The sequence below is a fragment of the Lynx canadensis genome, chromosome A1, assembly GCF_007474595.2.
Source record: "Lynx canadensis isolate LIC74 chromosome A1, mLynCan4.pri.v2, whole genome shotgun sequence".
In the NCBI taxonomy this organism is placed as follows: Eukaryota; Metazoa; Chordata; class Mammalia; order Carnivora; family Felidae; genus Lynx; species Lynx canadensis.
Genome location: NC_044303.2, coordinates 126,562,712 through 126,587,763, shown reverse-complemented (window position 1 = coordinate 126,587,763; position 25,052 = coordinate 126,562,712). Strand labels below are relative to the sequence as shown.

Genomic DNA, 25,052 nt, shown 5'->3' with positions numbered 1-25,052 from the left:
GTGGGCGCCTGAGGGGCTTAGTCGGTAAAGCAACTAACTCATGATTTCAGCTCACATCATAATCTCATGGTTCCTGGGTTCCAGCCCCACATCATGCTCTGCACTGACAGTGCAGAGCCTGTTGGGATTCTCTCTTTCTCCCTCTCTCTCTCTACCCTCTCCCTCCCAATCTCAAAATAGATAAATAAATGAACTTTAAAGAGGTAATTCAGGTTAAATGAGGACATTTAACATTTAAATGAGAACATGCCTGAGCCCTACTCCATTCTAAGTTCTGTCCTTATTGCAGGAAGTTTGGACACACAAGGGGACACCAAGGATGCTTGTGCACAGAGGAACAACCATGTGAGGACACGGCAAGAAGGCACTCATCCACAAGTCAAGAGGTCTCAGGAGAGAGCAAGCCTGCCCACACCTTGATCTTGGACTTCCAGACTCCAGAACTGTGAGAAAAATTTCTGTCATTTAAGCTGCCCAGTCTGTGGTATTTGCAGTGGCGGCCCTGGAAAACGAATCCAGTGTGAGGTATGGAGTTTACTTTGTTTTAATATGGAAAAACCATTGGCTTCTAGTTCCATTTACTGAACAGTCCCGCGCTTCCTCACTGATCTATCATGACTCTTTGGTCATCTACCAAAGTTCCATATAAATGTGGAGCTATTTCTAGGCACTTTATTCCATTGATCAGTCTATCCCTGTGAGAGGACTGTGCTTCATTATAAGTGATGATAGCTGGTAGAGAAAGGCCTTGCCCCTTTTCTTCTTCTTTAAAGGGACTTGGCTATTTTTGATCACCTACACGTTGCTATGAAGGTTAGAATCAGCCTGCCAAGTGTCATTAGAGATCATATTGGGATTTTGATTGTATTTGCATTAAATCTGTAGAACTACAGAGAAATAAAACTTTGTAATTAAAGACTGATCTCCATCGGAAGGTAGCACTTACTTCCTCTTTATGTTCGATGAACTGCAATTCTAGTTCTGCCCACGTGATGGCACCACAAACTGAAAAATCAGATTTTCACAGTGGGCCAGGAAATCTCAGAACACACACACAGTGTTAATCTTTTAGTAAATACTAGAATGTTTTGAAGGGTAGATCTGAACTTCATATGGAATGTTAAGTGGTTTGTCGAATGCTTAATTAAGTGCATTTGCTAAAAATATATACAATAGTGTAGGATAACCAAAGAGTTGAAATAATAATGAAAGATACCCTGACCACCTGTTCTTCACAGCCCTTTTCTCTTAGAAGGCCATAAACAATTAGAGACAAAAAGTTCATCGTCAACCAGTCAAATAAAGATATGGTGTGGGATTAGCTCTGGAAGTTAAGGTGGTCTTCTCTAACCAGCAAGCCTGCTGTGAATAGGCTAGTGAATAGGTTTGCATAAATCTGGGGACCAAAAGTCACCCTAGGCTTATGAATGAAGGGGAAGATTACGTAATTCTTCATTTCCACCCCACCCCACTCCAGCCCTGATCATCTTGGGAGTAAAGTCTACTTTCACTTATGAGAGACATGCCTGTGCTTGCCCTGAACTGTGTAAAGAACCAGAAAGACGTTCCCTTCCTACTCTGTAATGCCAGTGAAGTCTCCTTCTACATTAGGTGGGAAGTGTTTGACACAGAAGGCCTCTGGAAATGCTTGTCTAACTGACACCATGCATACCTAAACTTGAGAGTGGACTGGAGCAAACCCTTTTTCTAAGTACCTGCCAGAGGTTCATCAATCTGGTACTGGAAAGAGCCCCTGGCATTTAGTATCAAAAAACGGTTTACCGCATCTTGTTAACCTTAGATTAAAAGATTTGTCTACTGCTCATCAACATAACTTGGGTGGTCTACTAACATATACATAGAACAGTTAACTAAACCCCAGTTTCCTTATCTGTAAAATGGGAATAACAGTATTTCCCACTCCCAACTGTTGTAGGATTACATAAGGCATTTCAAAATACTATACACGGTGCCTTGTTCTTAATAAATGTTCCACTGTTGCCAGCACAGCAAGGGAAACAGGTGTTCCTCGGTCAGCAAAAGCGAATAGCAAAATCTGGGAACAGGAATCTAAGCCATGTTGAAGCTCATTAGCCTATGTCCCTCCCTTCATCCTACCAGTCCCCCTGCAGGGGGAAAAGGCCTTGCATTCTCTCCCAGCACCAGGGCAGCCCTGTGACTTAATGAGCCATTTAAAGGACGCATTGTGCCTAAGCCCTTCCGAAAAAGAAGTGATAGATGACTTCGATGGTAAACCATAATTAGCACCAGGAGCCCTTTTAACACCACTTACTATCAAGTAAGGCCCACGTTGTAAACCGCTCCCCATTCGAATCCGTGCCTGCGCTTCTAATACTTCCCAGGAGATGACGCCCTTGCTCCCCAGTCTGAGAGCAGCCAGAAGATGAAGCCTTTTGCCTGGGGCTGTCTCCCTGTCCAAGGTTAAGGACCTGACCTCCTACAAAGACCCGCTCTGCGCGGTGGGCAGAGGCCAGGAAGGCCTAAATGGGACTTGGCTTGGTCAGCCTACGGGCCCCGGCCTGGGCCCGCCTCACTGAGAACCGGCGTTGAGCTCGGTACGCCTTGCTCTAGGAATCCTCGCCTTTCGCTGGCACTACCACCCCCAGTGCCCCATCGAGAAGCGAGCTGATGGGATAATAATGCGGGCGGCCGTGCTGGGTGGCGGCAGGGCCGTCGAACGGCAGCACCGAGGTCCTCCAGATGGTCAGGGCGAGGCCTCACGTGCCTGTGCAGTGGACTCTGGACACAGTCACACCTGACTGGAGGCGTCAGGTTGCGAGGCGGTCAAGTAGGACTGTGCAGAGGAGGGGACCCGCGTTGGCACAGCGCCCTGCCGGGCTCGCACGCCTAGCCGCCGGGACACCCGGCGAGTGGGGCGGGGCGAGGGCGGGGCTGAGGGAGAGGATGGGGCCTGGCGCCAAGCCCTCGGGTTTCCATTTCAAACCCAGAACCTGAGAGCATTCGAAGAATGGGGTGGCGGTCCCGGAATTGCCGGACTTCTTTGTCGCCCTGCCCGTTGCGGCGATCCTTCCCCGAGACCGGCGCACGAGCGACACGACCCCTGTCTGCCTGCCGCTCGCAAGAAGAACGCCAGCGGCCGGTCCAGACGTGGCGTCCGACCCGCGCTCTCGGGCGGCCGGTGGGCGGGGCGTCGTCCGTGACGTCGCATCCCGTTTCGATTCTCCGCCCCCCTTCTCGGCCCGTATATAAGACTTCTCCGGGCGTTCGCACTCTCACAAGTGGAAGCGGACGTCGGGCGTGGGTTGTAGGAGGTGGCGGCGGGGGCTCGAGGGTGAGGGCCGGCTCGGACGTGTGTCCGCGCCTTGGAGGTGACAGCTGGCAGTGCCGGGCGGTGAGGCGACGATGGAGCTCTTGCGGACTATCACCTACCAGCCGGCCGCCAGCACCAAGATGTGTGAGCAGGCGCTGGGCAAGGCTTGCGGCGGGGACTCTAAGAAGAAGCGGCCGCAGCAGCCCGCTGAGGAGCCGCAGCCGCCTCAGCCCCAGGCGCAGGGGCAGCCGGCGGCCCCGCACCACCATCATCACCACTCGCACTCGGGGGCCGAGATCTCGCGGATTATCGTCGACCCCACGACGGGGAAGCGCTACTGCCGGGGCAAAGTGCTAGGAAAGGTGACGAGCGGCGGGCGCCTGGCTGCCGGACGGGCGGTTGGGAGGTCTGCCCGGGCATCCCCCCCCTCCCCCCCCCCCGAGCCGGCCGGACCCTGAGTCCCCGCATTTTGGCTTCTCGGGGGCTCCGATCCCGGCGGGTCGTGGGTATTCACCTGCCCTGCTCTGGCTTTTGTGCGCTGACAGCGCCGGGTTGGCTTTATATCCTTAGCCTCAGCTCTCAGTGCCTCCCGCAGCCCCAAGAAATTGATCTGGAGGCCAGAAGCGAGGGCTTTCTGCTCGCGCCCCTGGCTTCCTCCGCCTGCCCCCCAGGGAATTTTCTTGACAGGTCTCTTCAGACATTATTTTTCATCTCCCTGTTCCCAACCCCCTCCATAAAGCTCCTCTTTGTAAAGGGAGAAGGGGAACCGGTTCACTGTTTTCAGGAATGCTTTTGGCTTCGCGAAGGAGCCTTTAAAAAGTACAGTGCACACGTCTTTCCACCCTCACTCCCACCCGTAATGTTGCGCTCCTTTCTAATTTTTATTCGTTTTTAAAAACATCTACTGTCCGTTTTTCTCCCACACTCAGTGCTCTCTCGGCTTTGTTTTCAGGGTGGCTTTGCAAAATGTTACGAGATGACAGATCTGACCAACAACAAAGTCTATGCTGCAAAAATTATTCCTCACAGCAGAGTAGCCAAACCTCATCAAAGGGAAAAGGTGTGTATGACTGTTGAGTAAAGTATTTTCTTTGTGTGCAGGAATGGCCCTTCCCTGCTAAGAAAATGTCTTCTGCGTGTGTAAGCAGCTGGCTTGGAAGCGGTGACAGAAGGCTCATAAGCCTGGTTCTGCTTTTTCTTTCAGATTGACAAAGAGATAGAGCTTCACAGAATCCTTCATCATAAGCATGTAGTGCAGTTTTACCACTACTTCGAGGACAAAGAGAACATTTACATTCTCTTGGAGTACTGCAGTCGAAGGGTGAGCGCTGACCCCTGTCCCAGTCCATCTGCGCCCCCCGGCTGGTGTGGCATTCACATCGCCTTGTATCGGGGCTTCTGCTCTGGTGGCAGTTACTTTACTGCAGTGTTAACTTTCATCACGCACCTTGTGCAGGACAACTACTGATGCCCATAACTCTGACACGCTGTCTTTTTTCCTTCCGCTCTTCCTAGTCCATGGCTCATATCTTGAAAGCGAGGAAGGTGTTGACGGAGCCAGAAGTCCGATACTACCTCAGGCAGATTGTGTCTGGACTGAAGTACCTTCATGAACAAGAAATCCTACACAGAGATCTCAAACTAGGTAAGCCCTTTGTTCCAAACGCTGATTTCGTGTTAGGGAGAGGTGTTCTTTTCTTCCCTGTCTCCCTCGTTGTGTATTAGTGTTTCTAGTTGGGATCTAGCCTGTGCCGTCTTGCGTTTGAATCTGTGACTTTACTAGTCAACAACTGGCTGCCTGCCTCCAAAGAGGATGTGTGTGTGTGTAATTTGGTGAGAACATCTTTTCAAGGGGATTGAGGTTTTGTTTTCTTTACCATCTAGGGAACTTCTTTATTAACGAAGCCATGGAATTAAAAGTCGGGGACTTCGGCTTGGCAGCCAGGCTGGAACCCTTGGAGCACAGAAGGAGGTAAGAGTCAGAAAGATACATCCTGACAGGGTTTTACGGAGACCAAATATGCTCTTATTATTTTCCAGTTAATGTGTTGGAGAAGGGTCAGCTGATTTTAAAATTCACAGACCACAATGATGTTAATCCATGGAAACACTAAGTGCCCACTGTGGACGAGGCAGAGGACCTTATACCTATAAGTTGATTATGAAACAAATCTGTCTCATATTTGCCTGAAATGTTACACAAACGCTCTGCTGTACGTGGTCTCAGTTGGTTTAAAAACACTGTCACGTGGGTGAAAACAATTGTACATGCATTAAAAATAATTAAGCCGCTTGGTCAACTGTTAACTGTTGAGATGGCAAAAATCAAAAGTCAAATTTTTCTAAATAGAAATTCAACATAACAGTCTTAAGGTTTTATCCAGAGAACTAAGTGTAAACAGTAGAACAGTTCTTAATGAGACCTTCATATTTTGCTTTTCCAGAACAATATGTGGTACCCCAAATTATCTCTCCCCTGAAGTCCTCAACAAGCAAGGACACGGCTGTGAATCAGACATTTGGGCCTTAGGTTGTGTAATGTAAGTAAATGCACCAAAATGATAAAAATGCAAATTTGGTTTAGATTTTTTTCACATTCGAAAAGAGTTACTTTATGACCATTCCTAAAGAAGTGTTATCTTGCACACAGGTATACAATGTTACTAGGAAGACCCCCCTTTGAAACGACAAATCTGAAAGAAACTTACAGGTGCATAAGAGAAGCCAGGTATACAATGCCATCGTCGTTGCTGGCTCCCGCTAAGCACTTAATAGCTAGCATGTTGTCCAAAAATCCTGAGGATCGTCCCAGTTTGGATGACATCATTCGACATGAATTTTTTTTGCAGGTTGGCATGTTTCTTGTGTCTTTTTATTGCATGCTTTTGATCACAGTTACCCAACTGGTTACTGAAAAGTCTTTTCTGACACTACGCAGGGCTTCACTCCAGACAGACTCTCTTCCAGCTGCTGTCATACAGTTCCAGATTTCCACTTGTCAAGCCCAGCTAAAAATTTCTTTAAGAAAGCAGCTGCTGCTCTTTTTGGTGGCAAAAAAGACAAAGCAAGATACATTGACACACATAGTAAGTTATAAGATTTCTTCTGCTCTTCTGGATCCAGTATGTTTAAATCTGATAAGTTAGTTAAAAGAATGTTTTTATGTTAGCATAACAGCCAGTATGTTTGAATACTGTTGAACTTTTTATAGTATGATAAAACTCTACTGAAAAATGTGATGGATAGCTTTTTTTTTCCCCATACACATTAAAGTGTGTTCCTTGCTTAATTGCAGCTGATGGTAATGATAAAATGCTCGTTTAGCCTTGAATGCTCATAAGCTGATTGCTAACACAAAAGGAGGAAATGTGGCTAGCTGTGTTCCTACCTTGTTAGCAGACTAATGCTCATAATTCTTGTCTTTGATTTACAGATAGAGTGTCTAAAGAAGATGAAGAAATTTACAAGCTTAGGCATGATTTGAAAAAGACTTCAATAACTCAGCAGCCCAGCAAACACAGGACAGATGAGGTATGCTGGAAAAGAATAAAATAGATACAAACACTTTATATCATTTCTGTTCTTTGTTAATTATCACATGGGTTATGGTGATCACAATTCAAGCATGTGATGATCATGATTCAAGCTTTTCTTCGAACCTTTTAAAAGATTTTGGTTTTTAGTTTAACGAGGCATGCACTCGAGTCACTGAACTATCTTTTGTGTCCACCGCTTTTTGATAAGCTTTCCCACCAGTTGCCACAATCTCAGCTTAACCGAGAATTCTCAACCTCAAATGAATTTTAGATGTTTGACTCCTTGTCTGACTCTTCTCTTTTCTAGGAGCTCCAGCCACCTACCACTACAGTCGCCAGATCGGGAACACCTGCAGTAGAAAATAAGCAGCAGATTGGAGATGCTATTCGCATGATAGTCAGAGGCACTCTTGGCAGCTGCAGCAGTAGCAGCGAATGTAAGTTGCTGTCATTAGCATTTTAAATGAGACTATAAATGACAGTGCTTAATACTAAGTAACTGGAGTCAGTTTGTTTTGCGGCCTAATTACACAGTACCAGCAAATTTGGAGGAATCGGAAAAAGCCGAGCAACAATTTTGAGTCCCTCATGTCCTTAGAAGTAGTGGAGGGAAAGTTAGAAGCTACCAACGCCTAAGATTTTATTGTTAATTAGTTTACAACTTTCTCTGACTTTCTAGGCCTCGAGGACAGTACCATGGGAAGTGTTGCGGACACAGTGGCAAGAGTCCTTCGAGGATGTCTAGAAAACATGCCGGAAGCTGACTGCATTCCCAAAGAGCAGCTGAGCACTTCCTTTCAGTGGGTCACCAAATGGGTCGATTACTCTAACAAATATGGCTTTGGGTACCAGCTCTCAGACCACACTGTAGGTGTCCTTTTCAACAATGGTGCTCACATGAGCCTCCTTCCAGACAAAAAGTAAGTATGTCCAACTAAGGAGATTCTGTCACTTCTGTATTCTTGCACTCAAGAAATCTAAAACCAGTGACTAATGGCCTCTATTTTGTTTCTTCTCTCTCCCTATGGTTCCTGTTTTTCAGAACAGTTCACTATTACGCAGAGCTTGGCCAGTGCTCTGTTTTCCCAGCAACAGATGCCCCTGAACAATTCATTAGTCAAGTGACGGTGCTCAAATACTTCTCTCATTACATGGAGGAGAACCTCATGGATGTAAGTACCTCCTGGATGTGGCGTTTGAGCAGTAATATTTGAAGTGTAGTCCACAGACCAGTGGCATCTGCACGGCTCTGAAGCTTTTTAGAGGTGCAGATGCTTTTGTCCTACCTTAGCTCTCTACTGAATCAGAATCTCTGGGGGGTGGGGCCAAGAGTCTCCAGGACATTCTGATGCTTGCTCAACTTGGAGAGGCATTTGCCTAGAAGAATGGAGTGCAAACTGCAAAATTGTTATGGGCACTAACTCTCCCAATTGCTTTTAGGGTGGTGATCTGCCTAGTGTTACTGATATTCGAAGACCTCGGCTCTACCTCCTTCAGTGGCTCAAATCTGATAAGGCCTTAATGATGCTCTTCAATGATGGCACCTTTCAGGTAAGCGAAACCCTTCAGGAAAGTGTGTGTTTAGGTCACAAAAAGTGATTTTCAGGTAGCCATTTAATGATTGGACACACTTTACTAATTCTTGAATATCTGTAGAGATCTAATATTTATGTTTCCTTTTGAAAGGTGAATTTCTACCATGATCATACGAAAATAATCATCTGTAGCCAAAATGAAGAATACCTGCTGACTTACATCAACGAGGACAGGATATCTACAACATTCAGACTAACAACTCTGCTCATGTCTGGCTGTTCATCAGAATTAAAAAATCGAATGGAATACGCTCTGAACATGCTCTTACAGAGATGTAATTAAACGACTTCTTTAATGGACCCTATGGGACTCCTCTTTTCCACTGTGAGATCTACAGGGAAGCAGTCAGATGATCTATAGCATGTTGAAAAAGACGGACAGGTGGTGGTACGAAAACAATTCCTCTGGGGCCTGCTGGACTGGGCGGAACCAGACCAGGCTGACGCATACACTTCTTAACTTTGGACAGTCTGAGCGTGAACCAGAATGCAGTTTTCCTTGATGTACCTGTATTAAAAGGTTTTTCAGACAATTTCGCAGGAAGGTGCATTGACTCTTCTCTCTGTTGAGAGCATTTCAGACAGAGGACTTGGAACTGTGAATATACTTCCCGAAGGGGAGGGAGAAGGGAGGAAGCTCCCATGTTGTTTAAAGGCTGTAATCAGAGCAGCTTTTGGCTGCTCAACTGTGAACTATGGCCATATATAATTTTTTTTTGTTAATTTTTGAAGACACTTGTGGCTGGAAAAGTGCATTCCTTGTTAATAAACTTTTTATTTATTACAGCCCAAAGAGCAGTATTTATTATCAAAATGTTTCTTTTTTTTTTTTTATGTTGACCATTTTAAACTGTTGGCAATAAAGAGTATGAAAAAGCAGAAATTGTGGTCCACTGTCTTTTGTATGGTACATCACCGCATCACACATGCTTTGATCACGGATTCTTTGGCACGCTTGGGTGTGACATGGAGTATAGAAGCAGGCCAGAAAGTTAGCTCTTTGGCTTCATTGATAGTACTTTGTAGACAGTAAATCCTTAACACCTAAAGTGCAATCACATTTTCTGGGTAGATCTCGCTTGAGAAGAGAAGATTATAACAAAAATACTATTCTTGTTACAACCAAAATAGGTCCTCCTACTAAATCCACAACCAATTTCTCTCAGGAGTATTACCTTAAAACTCATTTTCAGCTTGGGGGTGCCTAGGCAATTTAGTAGATTAGGCGTCCGACTTTGGCTCAGGTCATCATCCTGCAATCCGTGGGTTCGAGCCCCCCATTGGGCTCTGTGCTGACCGCTCAGAGCCTGGAGACTCCTTCAGATTTTATGTCTCCTTCCCTCCCTCCCCCTCTCTCTCTGCCCCTACCTTGTTCACACTCTGTTGCTCAAAACTAAAAACATTTAATTAAAAAAAGGGGTGGCGCCTGGGTGGCTCAGTCAGTTAAGCTACCACTCCTGGTCTCGGCTCAGGCCATGATCTCACGGTTTGGTGAGTTCAAGCCCTGCATCGGGCTCTGTGCTGACAGGGTGGAGCCTGCCTGGGATTCATTCTCTCTCTCCTTTCTCTCTGCCCCTCCCCCACTTGCGTGCATGCACTCTCCCTCCCCTCCCCCCTCTGTCTCTCAAATAAACATTAAAAAAAATTTTTTTTAATTAAAAAAACCCCACTCATTTAGCTTGGAGCTGAAAGCCAGAGTAATCCTGTGTAAACAGACCTCTGTTATGTGTCAATAGGTACAGGAAGTTTATCTTAATATGGGCAAAACGCTATGCTTTGTAAAATACGTGCACCGCCTGAATGTATTACTCAGCTTAAACCTGCCTAAACACTCCCAGTGCCGCTGGCACTACTAGTAGACAATTCCAGTAGTGGGGAAGTACTTGGTCAATAAGTCGTTATATTTTCCTTTTGGTGCGTGGTGGATGAGGGATGGTATGGGAACCAACCTGTGGTTTTAAGCCCATCTTTTTTATACCATCAAATGATCCAAGAGGCAAATCTGAGAATGTTTTGTCTTTCCGTGGGATTTGCTCTTTGGCGGGTGTAAAAAACTGCTTGTTCTGTTACTCTGAACTTACAGTGACCTGTATAAGATGCACATATGTATTTGTTCATTTGTAATCCCATTGAGGAAAACACTGTCCTGAGAAAAGAGCACTCTCCTGTATCAGGCCCTCTCTACGATACAATCCTGAACAGTGTAGTGTAGAAACGGTGGTGGTACTTTTACATTTTTCCAAAATTATTACACGGTACCGGTTAGACTTTAGTAATAACAGTCAGAGCTGGGGAATTTGTTAGGGATGTTTCATAGGTTCTAGAACAACTTGGGCTGGTTGGAATTCTTTGGCCACAAACACAACTTTAGTCTTGGTTAAATGTCTTATAGTAATAGCTGAAGAAAACTAGGTAATTACACTAATAGCTGGGTGTGCAAAAGCAGAACCTATTTTTATCTTTATGAGCAGAGAAAATAATGGGAGTTTGCAAATAGTAAGAAGTGGTCTTTCATTTTGAGTTTCACAGTGTACATTGCTTCACATTTTTAAAAAATGCACTTATCCACTCTTGAGGATCTACTGTGTATAGATTAGGGCCCAGCATTGGAGATGCAGAATGAACCTGAGCCTGTCCTTTCCCTCAAGGAAGTCACAGCAGAGTGGAGGAGACAGTTCATTTACCTATTAATCTGATAAGTGTGCTGTGATATTATGATAAAAGTATGCACTGGGTGTTGTGGGAACCAAGAACAGGAATCATAAGGAAGGAGCCCCAGGTGTGGGGTGGACTTAGAGAATTGATTACAGAGAATAAAATTCTTTTTTATTGGGTTTGGAAAAGGGGGGGGTAAACAGAAATTTAAGATAGGAAAAGGTGTTTTAAGCAGTGGAAATAACATGTGCAGATGCTAGAGGGTCAAAGAGTTTGCAGGAAAAGTGAGTGTGTAGGTCTGAAGCATCATAGGTAAAAGCTGAAAGAAATAGACATGATGTGTCCTGACCAATATGCCATCCCAAGTCATATAGGCTGCATTGAAGCCTATGTGTATTTACTGAAAGATTTTAAGGAAGAAAGTGATCTACTATTTTAGTTTTATAAAATTCATTCTAGGGGCATAGCCAAAATGGGTAGGGGAGAATATGAAGAAAGACAACGCAAACAGTAAAGAGATTAATGGTGGGATTCAGGCTGAGAAAGGACTAGCTGAAAAAAAGCATACATAGAATTAGACAGGAATATATCTTTTGGCCTTTCTGGTTTACTTCAGTATTCCCAGCACTGGACACCAGGCCAGCCATATAGCAGTGAAATACTGAATGAATGAATAAATGAAGGTAGATTTGGGAATGACTTAGAAAGCTGATCATAATAGGATTTGGCACCTGACAGAATGTGGAGTCTGAGGGAGAGGGTGAGGGTTGGGATGATTGGCCAGGCAGTCAATGGGGGAAATGTGTTTTACTGTGGGGCCATCAACTGAAATCAATCAGGAATATGAAAGGAAGAACCACATAGGAAAATACAGTGAGTGCAGGACACGCTCAATCATACTTGTGTGAGGATACCAAAAGAGTCCCAGAAAACAGGTAGACATACATGTCTACATCTCAGGAGAAAGCAAACATTCCAAATATTCCAAAACAATATTTGGAAGTAGCCAGGCTTGAAGCAACATCACAGGAGTAGATTTGAGCACATAAGGATAAATCTCTTTCATCCCTTCTACCCAGGATTGTTTTTTTTTTTTTTTTTGGTTTTTGTTTTGTTTTGTTTTGTTTTGTTTTTTTGCTTTGTTTTGTTTTGTTTGTTTTTGGTACTGAGGCCAGGTATATAAAACCTAATGGTGTAGATAAACCTTTGCAGTGAGGGAAGGAAGATAAGAAATTCCCAAATAAATTATAGTCTTCTAAACAAAAGGCCCTGAATTCCATAAAAACAACTCCAAAATAGCAGATGCTCTTAATGAACACCTTCGAACCTCAAGAATGTTTCTCAGTTAGCCACCCCAAATCCTGGCAGAGTACAGGCTGAGATAAAAGGCAATGTTTAAAGATATACTAGTTTTGAAGCATAGTAATAGCTACCTTCAGCTAACTTTGGTGTGGCCATGACAGGAACCCAGATCATGGGTTATCTGACATTTACTGCTTTATATCTTAGTCCCCTCAGCCCTTCAAGAACTATTTCTGAAAGTAGCCCTATGTTTGCTAGGGAAGAAGTATACTCCAGTGGAAAAGCTTTGGAATCAGTTCTGCATTCAAATTCCTGTTCAACCATGTATTAACAATATGATCACAGTAAACACCTAATGTCTATCAGCTTCAGTTTCCTCATCTGTGAAGATAAGATGACAATAAAGCAGTTGCATACCCAAGGTGCTCAACCTCTGCCTCCTTCCACACCCATAATAACAGTAACCCTGGATACCTAGAAAAGAAAATATCTGACTCATTCTCCCCCTTCCGATCGCTCTGTGTCAGTCATGTCCTGTCAGGAATACAAAAATCATTTTAGCACTTTCAAAGAGAAGGAATTTAATTGAAGTCACTGGTTATGAAGACGATGGAAGAGCCAAACAGGAGGTGGTGAGGCATTCAAGATATTAACAGCAGCAGTAAGCCACTACTGTACCTATGGCTGGAGAGACCCAGAGAGAAAGCAGGAATACTGGACTTCAGAACTGGGAGTCTCTGGCAGAAAGCAGAATCACAGTTACTCCTACCAGTTCAAAATTATGAAGCAGATGTAGCCACTGATTCAGATGATTCCTGTACCTATGTGGCTGAGAAAGAATGGGACAAAATAATCTGGATCCTTCCTTCCTTTTGCCCTCCAGTCTTCAAATGGCCAAATGAACTGGGAGCCAGTCGTAAAGGAACCCAAGAAGTGTGGTTGCAGAGATGATTCTTAAGAGTGTGTAACAAAGCAAGGAAAGGGCAGGGATGAATCTTAGCCTTAACAGGAAAACAATGACCCACCTTCCTTCTTTTATCTGCCATTCATTCCATGCCCATCTCTACCTTCCCTTCCTCTTTAATCCCAAAGTGACAAAAATGCTAAGATCTGTAGTCCCGTACGCAGAAGGATGACAGGCAGTAGAAGGTTAGAGGAGGAAAAAGAACAGGGTAAGGGGCATTAAAACCAGAATCATTCTTGCTTTGGGTCTCTGGGATTTGAAACATCATCAGGCCTTTTTTGCATTACAGAGATTTTAGGCTGATGAAGATGAAGGTGAATGAAAATGAATAAAATAAATTTTTTCATAAAGTACACAAAGAAATCAATGTTGCTGTTTTATAGTAATTCCATGCGTGACAGAGTTGGTATATGTCTAAGGCTTGGAATAAGCTCTTCTATAAACAGAAACCTGTAGATTCCATTTTCTTTCTCCTTGACTTGCAAGACATTCTAGTCTATATATGCTTAGATTCGTGCTTTGTTCTAACACTTCTTTATGCCTTATTAACTTTAGTAATGGAAAGCATCTATTTGTTTGAATTACCACAATTTAGTTATATTAAAAAATTCAAATTAAAAAGTCACACTCCCATATGCAGTGTTGGAATCTAGTATCATGGTTCATCAATGTTTGGAATTCAACTGAATAGGATATATGGATTTTACCCCTGGGATTAGCTTTATCATACAGGTATATCTGAAATGAAATTGATATTAATGATTGACATACAGTAGCTTCACTTCCAAATTAAAATAAAAATAACAAAGTTACTGAGATATCTCTGCTATGAAATACTGAATTATTAGATATTTTAACCTAATCATGCAGGTTATAACAAATTATCTCTTTGAGGCCTACAGCAAATTATTACTAGAAGAAAACAGGCAACAGGCCTAACTGAAATAAAATCCACAATACCTGTCTTTTGTACTGCTCTGGAATCAATGGCAACAGAATAACACTTAAAGCTAGGATCATGTCACACATGCCAAAAGAAGAGAACTGGGATACCAATTTATTACCTGATTTGTGTTGTCCTGCTAAACACAAAGAGTACCAAACATTCAGGATTATGGGAATCTCAAAGAACTTCAGAACTACATGGAAGATGTTTAAATATCTCAGGAGTTGAGGAAATGCAAAATCATAACATGTGATACAGCCATCTTGGAGAGAGTGCAGACAGAGAATTAGATAATGACTTCATTAGAAATGTACTGAGAAATGGTTAATAACCAACCTTTTGTGAGTTTGGGAGAACCCAGATTTATCACGTTTGCCAATTTCTGCGGTTATAGGTATTTTCCACCTTGGCTGATTTCAAGCTACCAGTGTGATGTCACTGAATGTGGAGTTGGGAAGAGGTGCACAGTAACACCCCATTATAAATTATTTCCACCATACAGATAGAATAGTGTAAATAACTTCAAGAAACTGATAATATTTAAGTGATGTAGTAAAATAGTGATGCATTTTGAGTATTCATTGCCTTTATTTTTATATAATACTAAGGGTATATAATTTAATTTTAATAATGGCGGTGTTTAATAACTAGTTGGCCTGCACAATTCCTGAAATTTTAACTGTCAGTTCTCATGAGTCTTTCTGTATAGGCTAGCTGTGGCACAGCAATGGTAATGATTCAAATGTAGGGATGTAGACTATATGGGCTCGGAGAGTGAGAGGATCACTCCTATGTTCTGGGTAATTAACAGGACTTAATACGTTCCCTTGACATCTCCAACAGTAGTGCAGTATCTTTCTTTATAGCTCTGGTTGTATATGAGACCTCAGCCAGCTTAGCTTACAAACAAAAATTGTTTAGATGACATAATAGTTTTAGTAGTGAAGTCTCTCTTAATTCCAATAACGTTAACTATTAACCACAAAAATATTTAAGACAATCAAGATCATGAAATTAATATATTAGGGGCACCTGGGTGGTTCAGTCGGTTTCAACACAGGCCATGATCTCATGGTTTGTGGGATCAAACTCCACATCGGGCTCTACACTGACAGTGTGGAGCCTGTTCGGGATTTTCTCTCTCCCTCTCTGTCTGGCCATCCCCTGCTCATGCACATACATGCTCTCTCTCTTAAAGAATATAAACCAAATTTTAAAAAAACTTAAAAAAAGAACTGTATGCTAGTACTAGAAATATATTGTAAGTACTATAATCCAAATTGAAAAGTGAAATTTTAGTAACATATGGATTTAGAATTTTAAGATGAAATCTTATGACATTTATATTTAGTAGTATAATGTATGAGAACTTAAATTTCTCATATCTCTAAGTTTACTTTGTTCAATTTATTAGAATGTTTACATAAATGTGAATACCTTATACATCAGACAACTGCAATAAGATAATTTAAAAGGAAGTCAAATACATTATAAATGAAATATAAAAGACTTAAGGGAATTTAATTAATTTTTAAAATTGGATATGTTAATGTCTCTTTAAAGTCTTTTGTTGAAGTATAACAATTTTTAATCTAAACTTAAAAATGCAAAGAACTAGAAGTTTAAATACATTGGATTTCAGTATTTTTAAAACCAAATGTAGTTCTGAATATAAAAGTCAACCTCAATAAAAAAATCTCATTGGCAAACTGTTTTCCTGGGAATTTATGTTTTAGGATGAGTACCGATATGTTCTAATACAAACATATAATTCCACTCCAGTAATATGCTTTTGAGGATATGTATTGGGCCAAGAGCTAGTAGGCATGAAAGGAGAAGGTACAATCTATATATAAGAAAATCTATATATAAGGAAAATCTTAAGAGCCCAGATTGGAAATTGACAGAGAATAGATGTTTGGTTGGAGTAACAGGTTTTCAAAACATTCTCAACTAGTTATCATCATATAATTGTTGGAGCTTTCATATAAAAACAAAAATTTCCAACTGCTTTTGGAAAATTTCAAGACCAGGCAATATTGGATTTGCATTTCTGCATATCAACAATTAGCTGGAGCTGACTGGAGGCAACTGGTGGAGGCAAGCTTCCTCCATGGTCCTCACAGGACTACATCACTTCTTTGGTTCCTGTAGACATTTGAATATAAGCCCTACTCACAGTCAGGTGAGCCTTTTAGGGGATTTATCTGTTTTCAAATTCTGATTACAAAAGCTGGTTTCATTTCTATAAAATATATTTTGGATGATGTGGGGGAAAGTATGTTCTTCACCAAAAGAAGATGTTTAAGTGTTACTGGTTTCAGTGTTTGTTAAGGGTTCGAAAGAACTGAAGAGAAGCGAAGGAGTAAATTCTGACACAGGCAAAGGAAGACCTACCAAAGTTTTCATAATGTAAGGCTTCCACCAGAATATGGGACTTCTTTTCTTCATGGATTCCTACTTGATCAACATAAGGAGATTAAACTCATCTCATACCACTTTCTTAATTCATGATGAAATTTGGGATTAAGGGGAATTTGGAAGTTTAATAGACTGGGAATAAGAGGTCATCCCTCACTTAATCACACTGTTGGTTCAAATACAAATTTTAGTAGCAGTCACAATAATCTAGTCCCATTTTCCTTCTTCAGGCAGATGGACAGACTTTCTGATTCTGAAATATCTGAACTATGTGGGTGAGTAGGGGTCTTTCCATTCCTTATAGCATATTGTTAGTGAAACATAATCATCAGAGGTGAAACAAAATCTATGGATGGTGAAGCTGCAGCACATGACCTTGACCACCTATATTCTCTATGACCTACCTCCATGTTTCCATTCATTACCCTATGGGTATGCCTAGCAGTTTTGTTGCAGAAAAACTAAAGGATTAAACTTCAAAGAATGTTCTCAACACAGATTAGTCACATCGAAGGGCATATGACGAAATAGGCCTAACAAAAACACCAGGATTTTTGGTTTTATCTAGATTTAATATACTTTGCATTGAAACAGTTACATTTTCCACCAATTCTACTTTTCTACTTAGACTATTAAAGAAAACAGAATAACTTTTGTATTTGGTAGAATCTTGTATGTTACTCTCAGGCCTTCCCTTCACCAGGATTAGACAGACAGACACACACACACACACACACACACACACACACAATCACCATACAATTGCTCAAGTTAAAACGATGTAGTCAGCAGTAATCTTTTTTACTTCAATACAGTAATTCAAAAACTCACACATTCCTAAATAGCAATGAAAACCCAAGTGATCTGAACCTAAATACATAAATTAATATATTTTCAAAGTCCTCATGTGTGAAAAATTAGTTAATTGTAAAGAAAATAGGCAAGTTACATACATATTTTTTTCTGCAAGTTATGTTTTTTGTTTAAAATATACAACTTATGACCAAAAATCAGTTCCCCAAGAAACATTGGTGGCTAAAACAGAAACAAAAATTAACAAGTCATAAAAATATATGCTACGCCAGACAAAGCTTAGGATTTTAATGAGATACATCAAGTTTGACACAACTGGGCCAAACGCTTCCTGAGTAGTCATAAAAAAGACAATGCTTATTTTTCTCTGCCATACAATAAAAAAAAAATTTTAAGTTTTAGAGTCTATTAGGTTGAAAATGCGATATTAATATTTGACCATTTTTGATCTACAAGAAAAGCCATTTATTTTCAAGAATAACAGAAAAAATGAAAACGTAAATTTTCTCCCCTACTTTAAATTTTTTTTAACATTTATTTATTTTTGGGGGACTGAGAGAGACAGAGCACGAGCAGGGGAGGGGCAGAGAGAAAGGGAGACAGAATCTGAAATAGGTCCAGGCTCTGATCTGTTAGCACAGAGCCTGATGTGGGGCTTGAACCCACGAACCATAAGATCGTGACCTGAACTGAAGTCGGACACTCAACCAACTAAGCCATCCAGGCGTCCCTCTCCCCTACTTTAATATTATCTTTCTAAATATTTCGCTGTACATATTACCTCTTTGTTTTACATTGAAATCAGTGGGTGTCTGTATTTCACCTCATATTATTGCCATTCAGTAATGAGTATATCTTTTACTTAACAAATTATTTTCAGAGCTTTTCTTTTTCTTTTTTTTTTTTTTTATGAAATTTATTGACAAATTGGTTTCCATACAACACCCAGTGCTCATCCCAAAAGGTGCCCTCCTCAATACCCATCACCCACCCTCCCCTTTTTCAGAGCTTTTCAATTAGGAATTGTTTTATTCATCATGCTCCTAAGGAATCAAATAAGGAATGCCCCAAAGTGAGAGCAACATACATTCTCATGACTGACTGAAGTGAAGGCTCATCATGTAAATGTTTCCCACATTTTGAGTCCTCTGTTGGCTTTGCTTGTTACAGTGCCTTCTCAACTATCTTCAAAAAATTTTCCCAATTTTTTTCTAAGGAATACCACAGTTCTTTGCTATCATAAAATATCCCCCCCCCCAATCTTCACTGATAAATTGTTTTTGAGAGATACTAGGTTAAATAAATGTAAATATATATTTTTTAAGTTTATTTATCTATTAAGAGAGAGAGAGAGCACACTCATGAGTAGGGGAGGGGCAGAGACAGAAGGAAAGAGAGAGAATCCCAAGCAGGCTCCACGCTGTCCGTAAAGAGCCCAATGTGTGGTTTGAACTCACAAACCATGAAATCATGACCTGAAGAAAAATCGAGAGTTGGATGGTGAATTGACTGAGCCACCCAGGCACCCCTGTAAACAGATTTTCTAAAGTCAAGGCTTCTCTGGAACTTTAATATGCTGTATCTGCATTGTGAATCTACAAGAGAGGACTACAGTATAAAAATTTCCCCAAACTTACTTGCCCTAGTACACTATGTTTCTTGAATTAACTTTTAAGATCATAAGGAATGTTCTTCAGAACACAGTTTGTCAATGTGTGTAGTAACTGTCCTTGATGACTCAAATTTACTTTTAAAAGATCTTGAACCTGTCTGATAGGTTGGACAGAACCCCAGATCTTTATGTTGGTTGAACAATATTTAGGGAAACAGGGACTTTAGAACCACCTCTGACATCATAATTCCAGAGCTATTAGATATATTATTCACATTTTAATTCAGCCAGAAAGTTCTCCCTTTACAGAAAGAAATTTACAGTCCAGGAATCAAGTGGATGGCCAGTTAGGTTAACCTTGCAATACAGATATTCCATTTCTACATAATAAGAAGTGGCATATAGCTGGCTTTTGCATATTTCTATCTTTATAATAATAGAACTGAAATGTTTTGAAATAGAATTTAGTCCGTGTTCACTATGGTTTTCAAAAGACATTTTGGGATCGGATAAGAGCATGATAGGCTTGTAAAAGTTGCAAAGCATCCTCCTCCACATACCACCTCCTGTGAGGAACCTACCCAACAAAGCATGTGAATGGATCAGACGGAATATATTAGAACAAGTTTTAATTAAGCTTTTTAATTAAATTTTGAGATAATTCTATAAAGGCAAGCTTTAGTTGATTTATTTTCTTATCTCTCTCAAAATCTTTACTTCAACTCTAGTAAGTTAACATATAGTGTAATATTAGTTTCAGGAGTTGAATCTAGTGATGCATTACTTACATACAACACCCAGTGCTCATGATAACAAGTGCCCTCCTTAATACCCACCACCCATCTACCCCATCCCCCACCCACCTCCATCCATCAGTTTGTTCTCTGTCGTTAAGAGTCTCTTATGATTTGCTGCCTTTTCTCTTCCCATATGTTAATCTGTTTTGATTCCTAAATTCCACATATGAGTGATATCATATGTCACTCTGGCTTATTTTCCTTAGCATAAAACACTGTAGCTCCATCCATGTCATTGCAAATGGCAAGATTTCATTATTTTTGATGGCTGAGTAATATTCCATTGTGTGTGTCTGTGTATACATAGTATAACCCTGGATTGTGAGTAACTTTTTCTGTGAGTATACCACAAGACAAGCAAACATTTCTAATAAATTTTAACTTGATAAATGAGTAGTGTCTTGCAATACAAGTAGTACATGACGCCGAACCTCACATGATCACAACTGAGCCAATGGTTCTTCTCTCTCTCTCCTCTGCAGGATTGTGGATAATTGATTCCCGTTGTCAGATGCTCAGTCTCAGGCAGCGGTGTTTGGCAAAAATCAGTGATTTTTCAGAATGTTGGAAGGTGTCCACAATTGTCACTAGTGTATTTTTTTTGTCATTTCAAAGCACCTATGGACAGTCCTTTGCTTTTCTATACAAGAGTAAGCTTAGGAATGCTTCGCTTCATTCTAGGTCAGGCTGCCTGCAGATACAGACCCTATCCTCTGCTGCCTTATTGCCAGTTTCATTAAACGCAGTATATGACAAGAGTTTATTAATACTGTACTGTAGTCAACATCGATGTGAGTGTACACAATGGCCCCTATGCAGACAAAGATTCCATTGAGCCAACAGATAGCAGTGATTCTATTAATGATAGTGAAAGTCATCCTACACCATAATCCTTTCTCTTATCTCCCTCACACCAGCCACAAAGGTTTTCAAAGGTAATATTTTCCTCATATTTTCTATTTTCTTTAATATTTTGTATCACATTATAGTATTATGATAATTTTTATATGAACATTTTTGGGTTGTGGAATGAATCATCTGAGTTTCCATTATTTCCTATGATGAAATTCACTTTGAAAAACAAGGGCTTTGGATTACAAGCATGTTGCTGGAATGAATTATGCTCACAAACCAAGGTTTTACTATAATGTGTGTGTGTGTGTGTGTATGTGTGTGTGTGTGTGTATACAGAATATATTAGAGCAAGTTTTATACACACACACACACACACATACACACGCACACATCACATTTTCTTTATCCACTCATCAGTTGATGTACACTTGGGCTCGGTCCATAGTTTGGCTATTGGTGATAATGCTGCTATAAACATCGGGGTACATGTACTCCTTCAAATCTGTATTTTTGTATCCTTTGGGTAAATACCTAGTAGTATAATTGCTGGATCTTAGGGTAGTTCTATTTTTAACTTTTTGAGGAAATGCCATACTGTTTTCCAGAGTGGCTGCACCAATTTGTATTTTCACCAACAGTAGAAGAGTGTTCCTCTTTCTCCACATCCTAACCAACATCTGCTGTTTTCTGTGTTAATCTTAGCCACTCTGACAGGTGTGAGGTAGTATCTCATTGTGGTTTTGATTTGTATTTCCTTGATGATCAGTGATGTTGAGCATCTTTTCATGTGTCTGTTAGCCATCTGGACGTCTTCTTTGGAAAAATGTCTATTCACATCTTCTGCTCATTTCTTAACTGCATTATTTATTTTTTGGGGTGTTGGAATGTGCTGGGAAAACTGGACAGCAACATGCAGAAGAATGAAACTGGGCCACTTTCTTACACCACACACAAAAATAAATTCAAAATGAATGAAAGACCTAAATGTGAGACAGGAAACTATGAAAATTCTAGAGGAGAACACAGGCAGAAACCTCTTTGACTTTGGCTGGAGCAACTTCTTACTAGACACATCATCAGAGGAAAGGGAAACAAAAGCAAAAATGAACTATTGGGACTTCATCAAGATAAAAAGCTTCTACATAGTCACATCACAATACTCCAAATTCTTATAAAGAAGGTGTAGACTCTGGCTCTCATTCAGCCAACAAATAACCAACAAAACTAAAAGTCAGCCTATGGAGTGGGAGAAGATATTTCCAAAGACATAACTGATTTATTTTAAAGGTGTGATGAGGAAAGGAGTTACATATTCAGAAGTGACATAGAAACTCAGTTCAGTGAATAAAAATCAGGAAACCTCAATTGAATAAATCTCACACTGTTCCTGAAATATAATTTTATAGTTATAATTCAACTGGAGAGGGTCCTTCAATGTTCACTCCATGGTTTGGAACATGTTGTGCTAGCTATTGATGATGTAGTCCATTTTATTCTTCTCGTATCAAACAGCTGTGCACTACTGAAGATATGATGCATATATGTGAAGGATGACCACACAATCCAGTTTACCTGGGAAAGTTTTAGCCATGCCCTATCCAAGCCAATCATATCTTGATTTGGAAGATGAATTATATGGTTACCCTATTGTGATCCCACATGAGTTTAACGTAGCTAAGATGCACCCACCATGACCCACTCCCAGGTTACTGTGCTTTTTATTTCTATTCCTTCTCCTATGAAAGAAAGGCCACAAGTTTCCAATATTGTGACCTTATTTTTATGCTTCATTGAACAGAGCAGCAGAAAAATGAATTCAAGCTACATAAATTTAGTCAGACAGTCCCTAGTACACATTATATGCTTTTTCTTTTTACTTTATCTGCTTGTTAAGGTCATTAAAACTATGTTGGTAAAAAAACATTAATGACACAGGTACCATCTGGAAAATGAGAATGAAATAAACTTATTTGGGCAGGATATGGTTTCTCTAATCACCAATCTTTTACAGACTCTGAGTCATAATCAATTACTTATCATTTCAATGTGGAAGTATATGGTTATATTAAGCACTGACATGATTTCATCCTGGCTTCAAAAAGGAAGGGCTGAAATAGAATTACAGAGTAGTTGTTTGATTTCCCTCAGTTCAGGTGGATAAAACTGGAAAAATAATTTGACAGAAAAAAATGAATAAATTTGAACTATGCTCTGAGAGTAACAGATCTTATTGATTTTAAAATATTTAAAACATTCTGTGGAGTGTGATGACGCTCTTATGAAGATAAGAGTTTAAATATAGCCACACTAGCTTCTTTGGTCAATATTAGCTGAAATTCCAATACTAACTAAACATACCAAGACACTATAATTATCTAGGTAAGGAAGTTATAAAGTAATATTCTTCTGAGTTCCTAAGTACATTAAAGGAATTTCACCTTTAGCTTAGTAACACTGTCAGTTTATTGAAGCATTTAAAATTGCAGTTGTATTGGTACATTTTATGGGCTTACCCATGAATTAAAAGAATGCACTTTATATCAGGTATGTAACAGCTGGTTTGCTTTAGTGATGTAGATATTACACCGAAACATACTGCATACCAACTTAAAATTTTTATTAGGGTTTCTCAGATTCTAAGTGGCTTTTCTCTTAGTGTTCATGGTATAAAAATGACATACCACAGTTTCCTGAAGCTATCTTTTTATTTTAATGGGGAGAAGAATAAAAGCAGGAATTCAGATTGGGGGTCATCATAACAAAACATAATAACAAAAAATGCATTTAAAGATTTCTAAGAATTAATAGTCAAGAGAAACATTTTTAAAAAATATTTGGGCTATAACAATGTCTTTACTGACAACTTAAACTTTGTGATTTGAAAAACACAGCCACATCACAATACTCCAAATTTTTATAAAGAAGGTGTAGACTCTGGCTCTCGTTCTTCTACTCTATCAGTTTAGCATCAAAATGACCAAAGTAACTTATTTTTAAATAATATAATTTATTTCAATTACATAGACATAGCCTTAATTTCTCTATGTATTTTAGTGACTTTTTTTCAATGAGGCACTAAGAAGTTCTCACAAAAGGTAATAGACATTTTATATTATTTATCTAACACTGTTGTCACAGGACCAGTCTGATAGGAAAACATACCAAGTATCCATAGGGGAAAATTTCTTGTCAACATCAAGGAATTTTAGCTCAATAAAGTGGACAAATTCTCAAACTTTGGTTATATTCCAACCTACTGGCTCTGGTGAAGATATTGTCAATTCTCCTCTAAATGTAGTGGGCTTGCTTTAAGTGGGTGTGGGACGAATGAGAGGGCAGTGTCCTGTCTTGCTAATGAAAGAACATAGTTTACCTTATAAAATAAAGCACAACAACACAAAAAGCACATCCCTAACCCAAGTGTCCAAATACAAGGGAGGGGCCATGAGCAAAATGAGTATTTTTGAGCATTTTGAGTTAGCATTCCCCATCTTTAAGAAAATAAACAAATAAATAGACCTTTTGAGAAATAAACTGTTATGTTTGCTTTTTTTTTTTTTTTGTGGTTGACACTATTCATTAAGACTAAGGGAAGCACTTAGAAAGGCAGGCCTTTAAAAGGTAAGTTTTTATGTCTTAGAGGACTTTTAGCAGTATATTAATTCAATGTCTTTCTAAAAACAAGAGAAAGATAGAAAAACTAAATGATGCTAACCTAATTTAGAAAAAAATTATTGGGGCACCTGGGTGGCTTGGTCGGTTGAGCGTCCGACTTCGGCTCAGGTCATGATCTCACAGTCCGGGAGTTCGAGCCCTGCGTCAGGCTCTGTGCTGACAGCTCAGAGCCTGGAGCCTGTTTCGGATTCTGTGTCTCCCTCTCTCTCTCTGCCCCTCCCCTGTTCATGCTCTGTCTCTCTCTGTCTCAAAAATAAATAAACGTTAAAAAAAAAGAAAAAAATTACTTCCTGTGAAATAGTTAATAATGTATACTATCATTCATGAAAATACTGATTTCCAAAATCAAAAATAAATAAACGTTAAAAAAAAAGAAAAAAATTACTTCCTGTGAAATAGTTAATAATGTATACTATCATTCATGAAAATACTGATTTCCAAATTTCAGGTTCTTTCAGAAAAATGCTTCTGTACCATTTCAAGGTCAACACGGACAGATAATAAATAGCACCTTTATGGAAAACATTTTGTTGGTTCAGGTTCTTGGACGATCCGATCCAGGGTGTAAGTCTGCCCTTCTTATCTAAAA

The 25,052-nt window shown here is 40.2% G+C and overlaps 1 protein-coding gene across 1 annotated transcript; it reads left to right on the top strand.

Moving 5' to 3' along the window:
* Nucleotides 1–3,256: 3,256 nt before the first annotated feature.
* Nucleotides 3,257–9,299, top strand: PLK2 (polo like kinase 2). The gene is made up of 14 exons (XM_030321349.2): nucleotides 3,257–3,654; nucleotides 4,245–4,352; nucleotides 4,497–4,613; nucleotides 4,808–4,937; nucleotides 5,177–5,264; nucleotides 5,737–5,832; nucleotides 5,943–6,141; nucleotides 6,231–6,378; nucleotides 6,726–6,823; nucleotides 7,136–7,265; nucleotides 7,508–7,748; nucleotides 7,871–8,000; nucleotides 8,269–8,379; nucleotides 8,515–9,299. Exons 1-14 carry the CDS (start codon nucleotides 3,385–3,387, stop codon nucleotides 8,704–8,706), a joined length of 2,058 nt encoding a protein of 685 aa, XP_030177209.1. The 5' UTR covers nucleotides 3,257–3,384; the 3' UTR covers nucleotides 8,707–9,299.
* The last annotated feature ends 15,753 nt before the right edge of the window (nucleotides 9,300–25,052 follow it).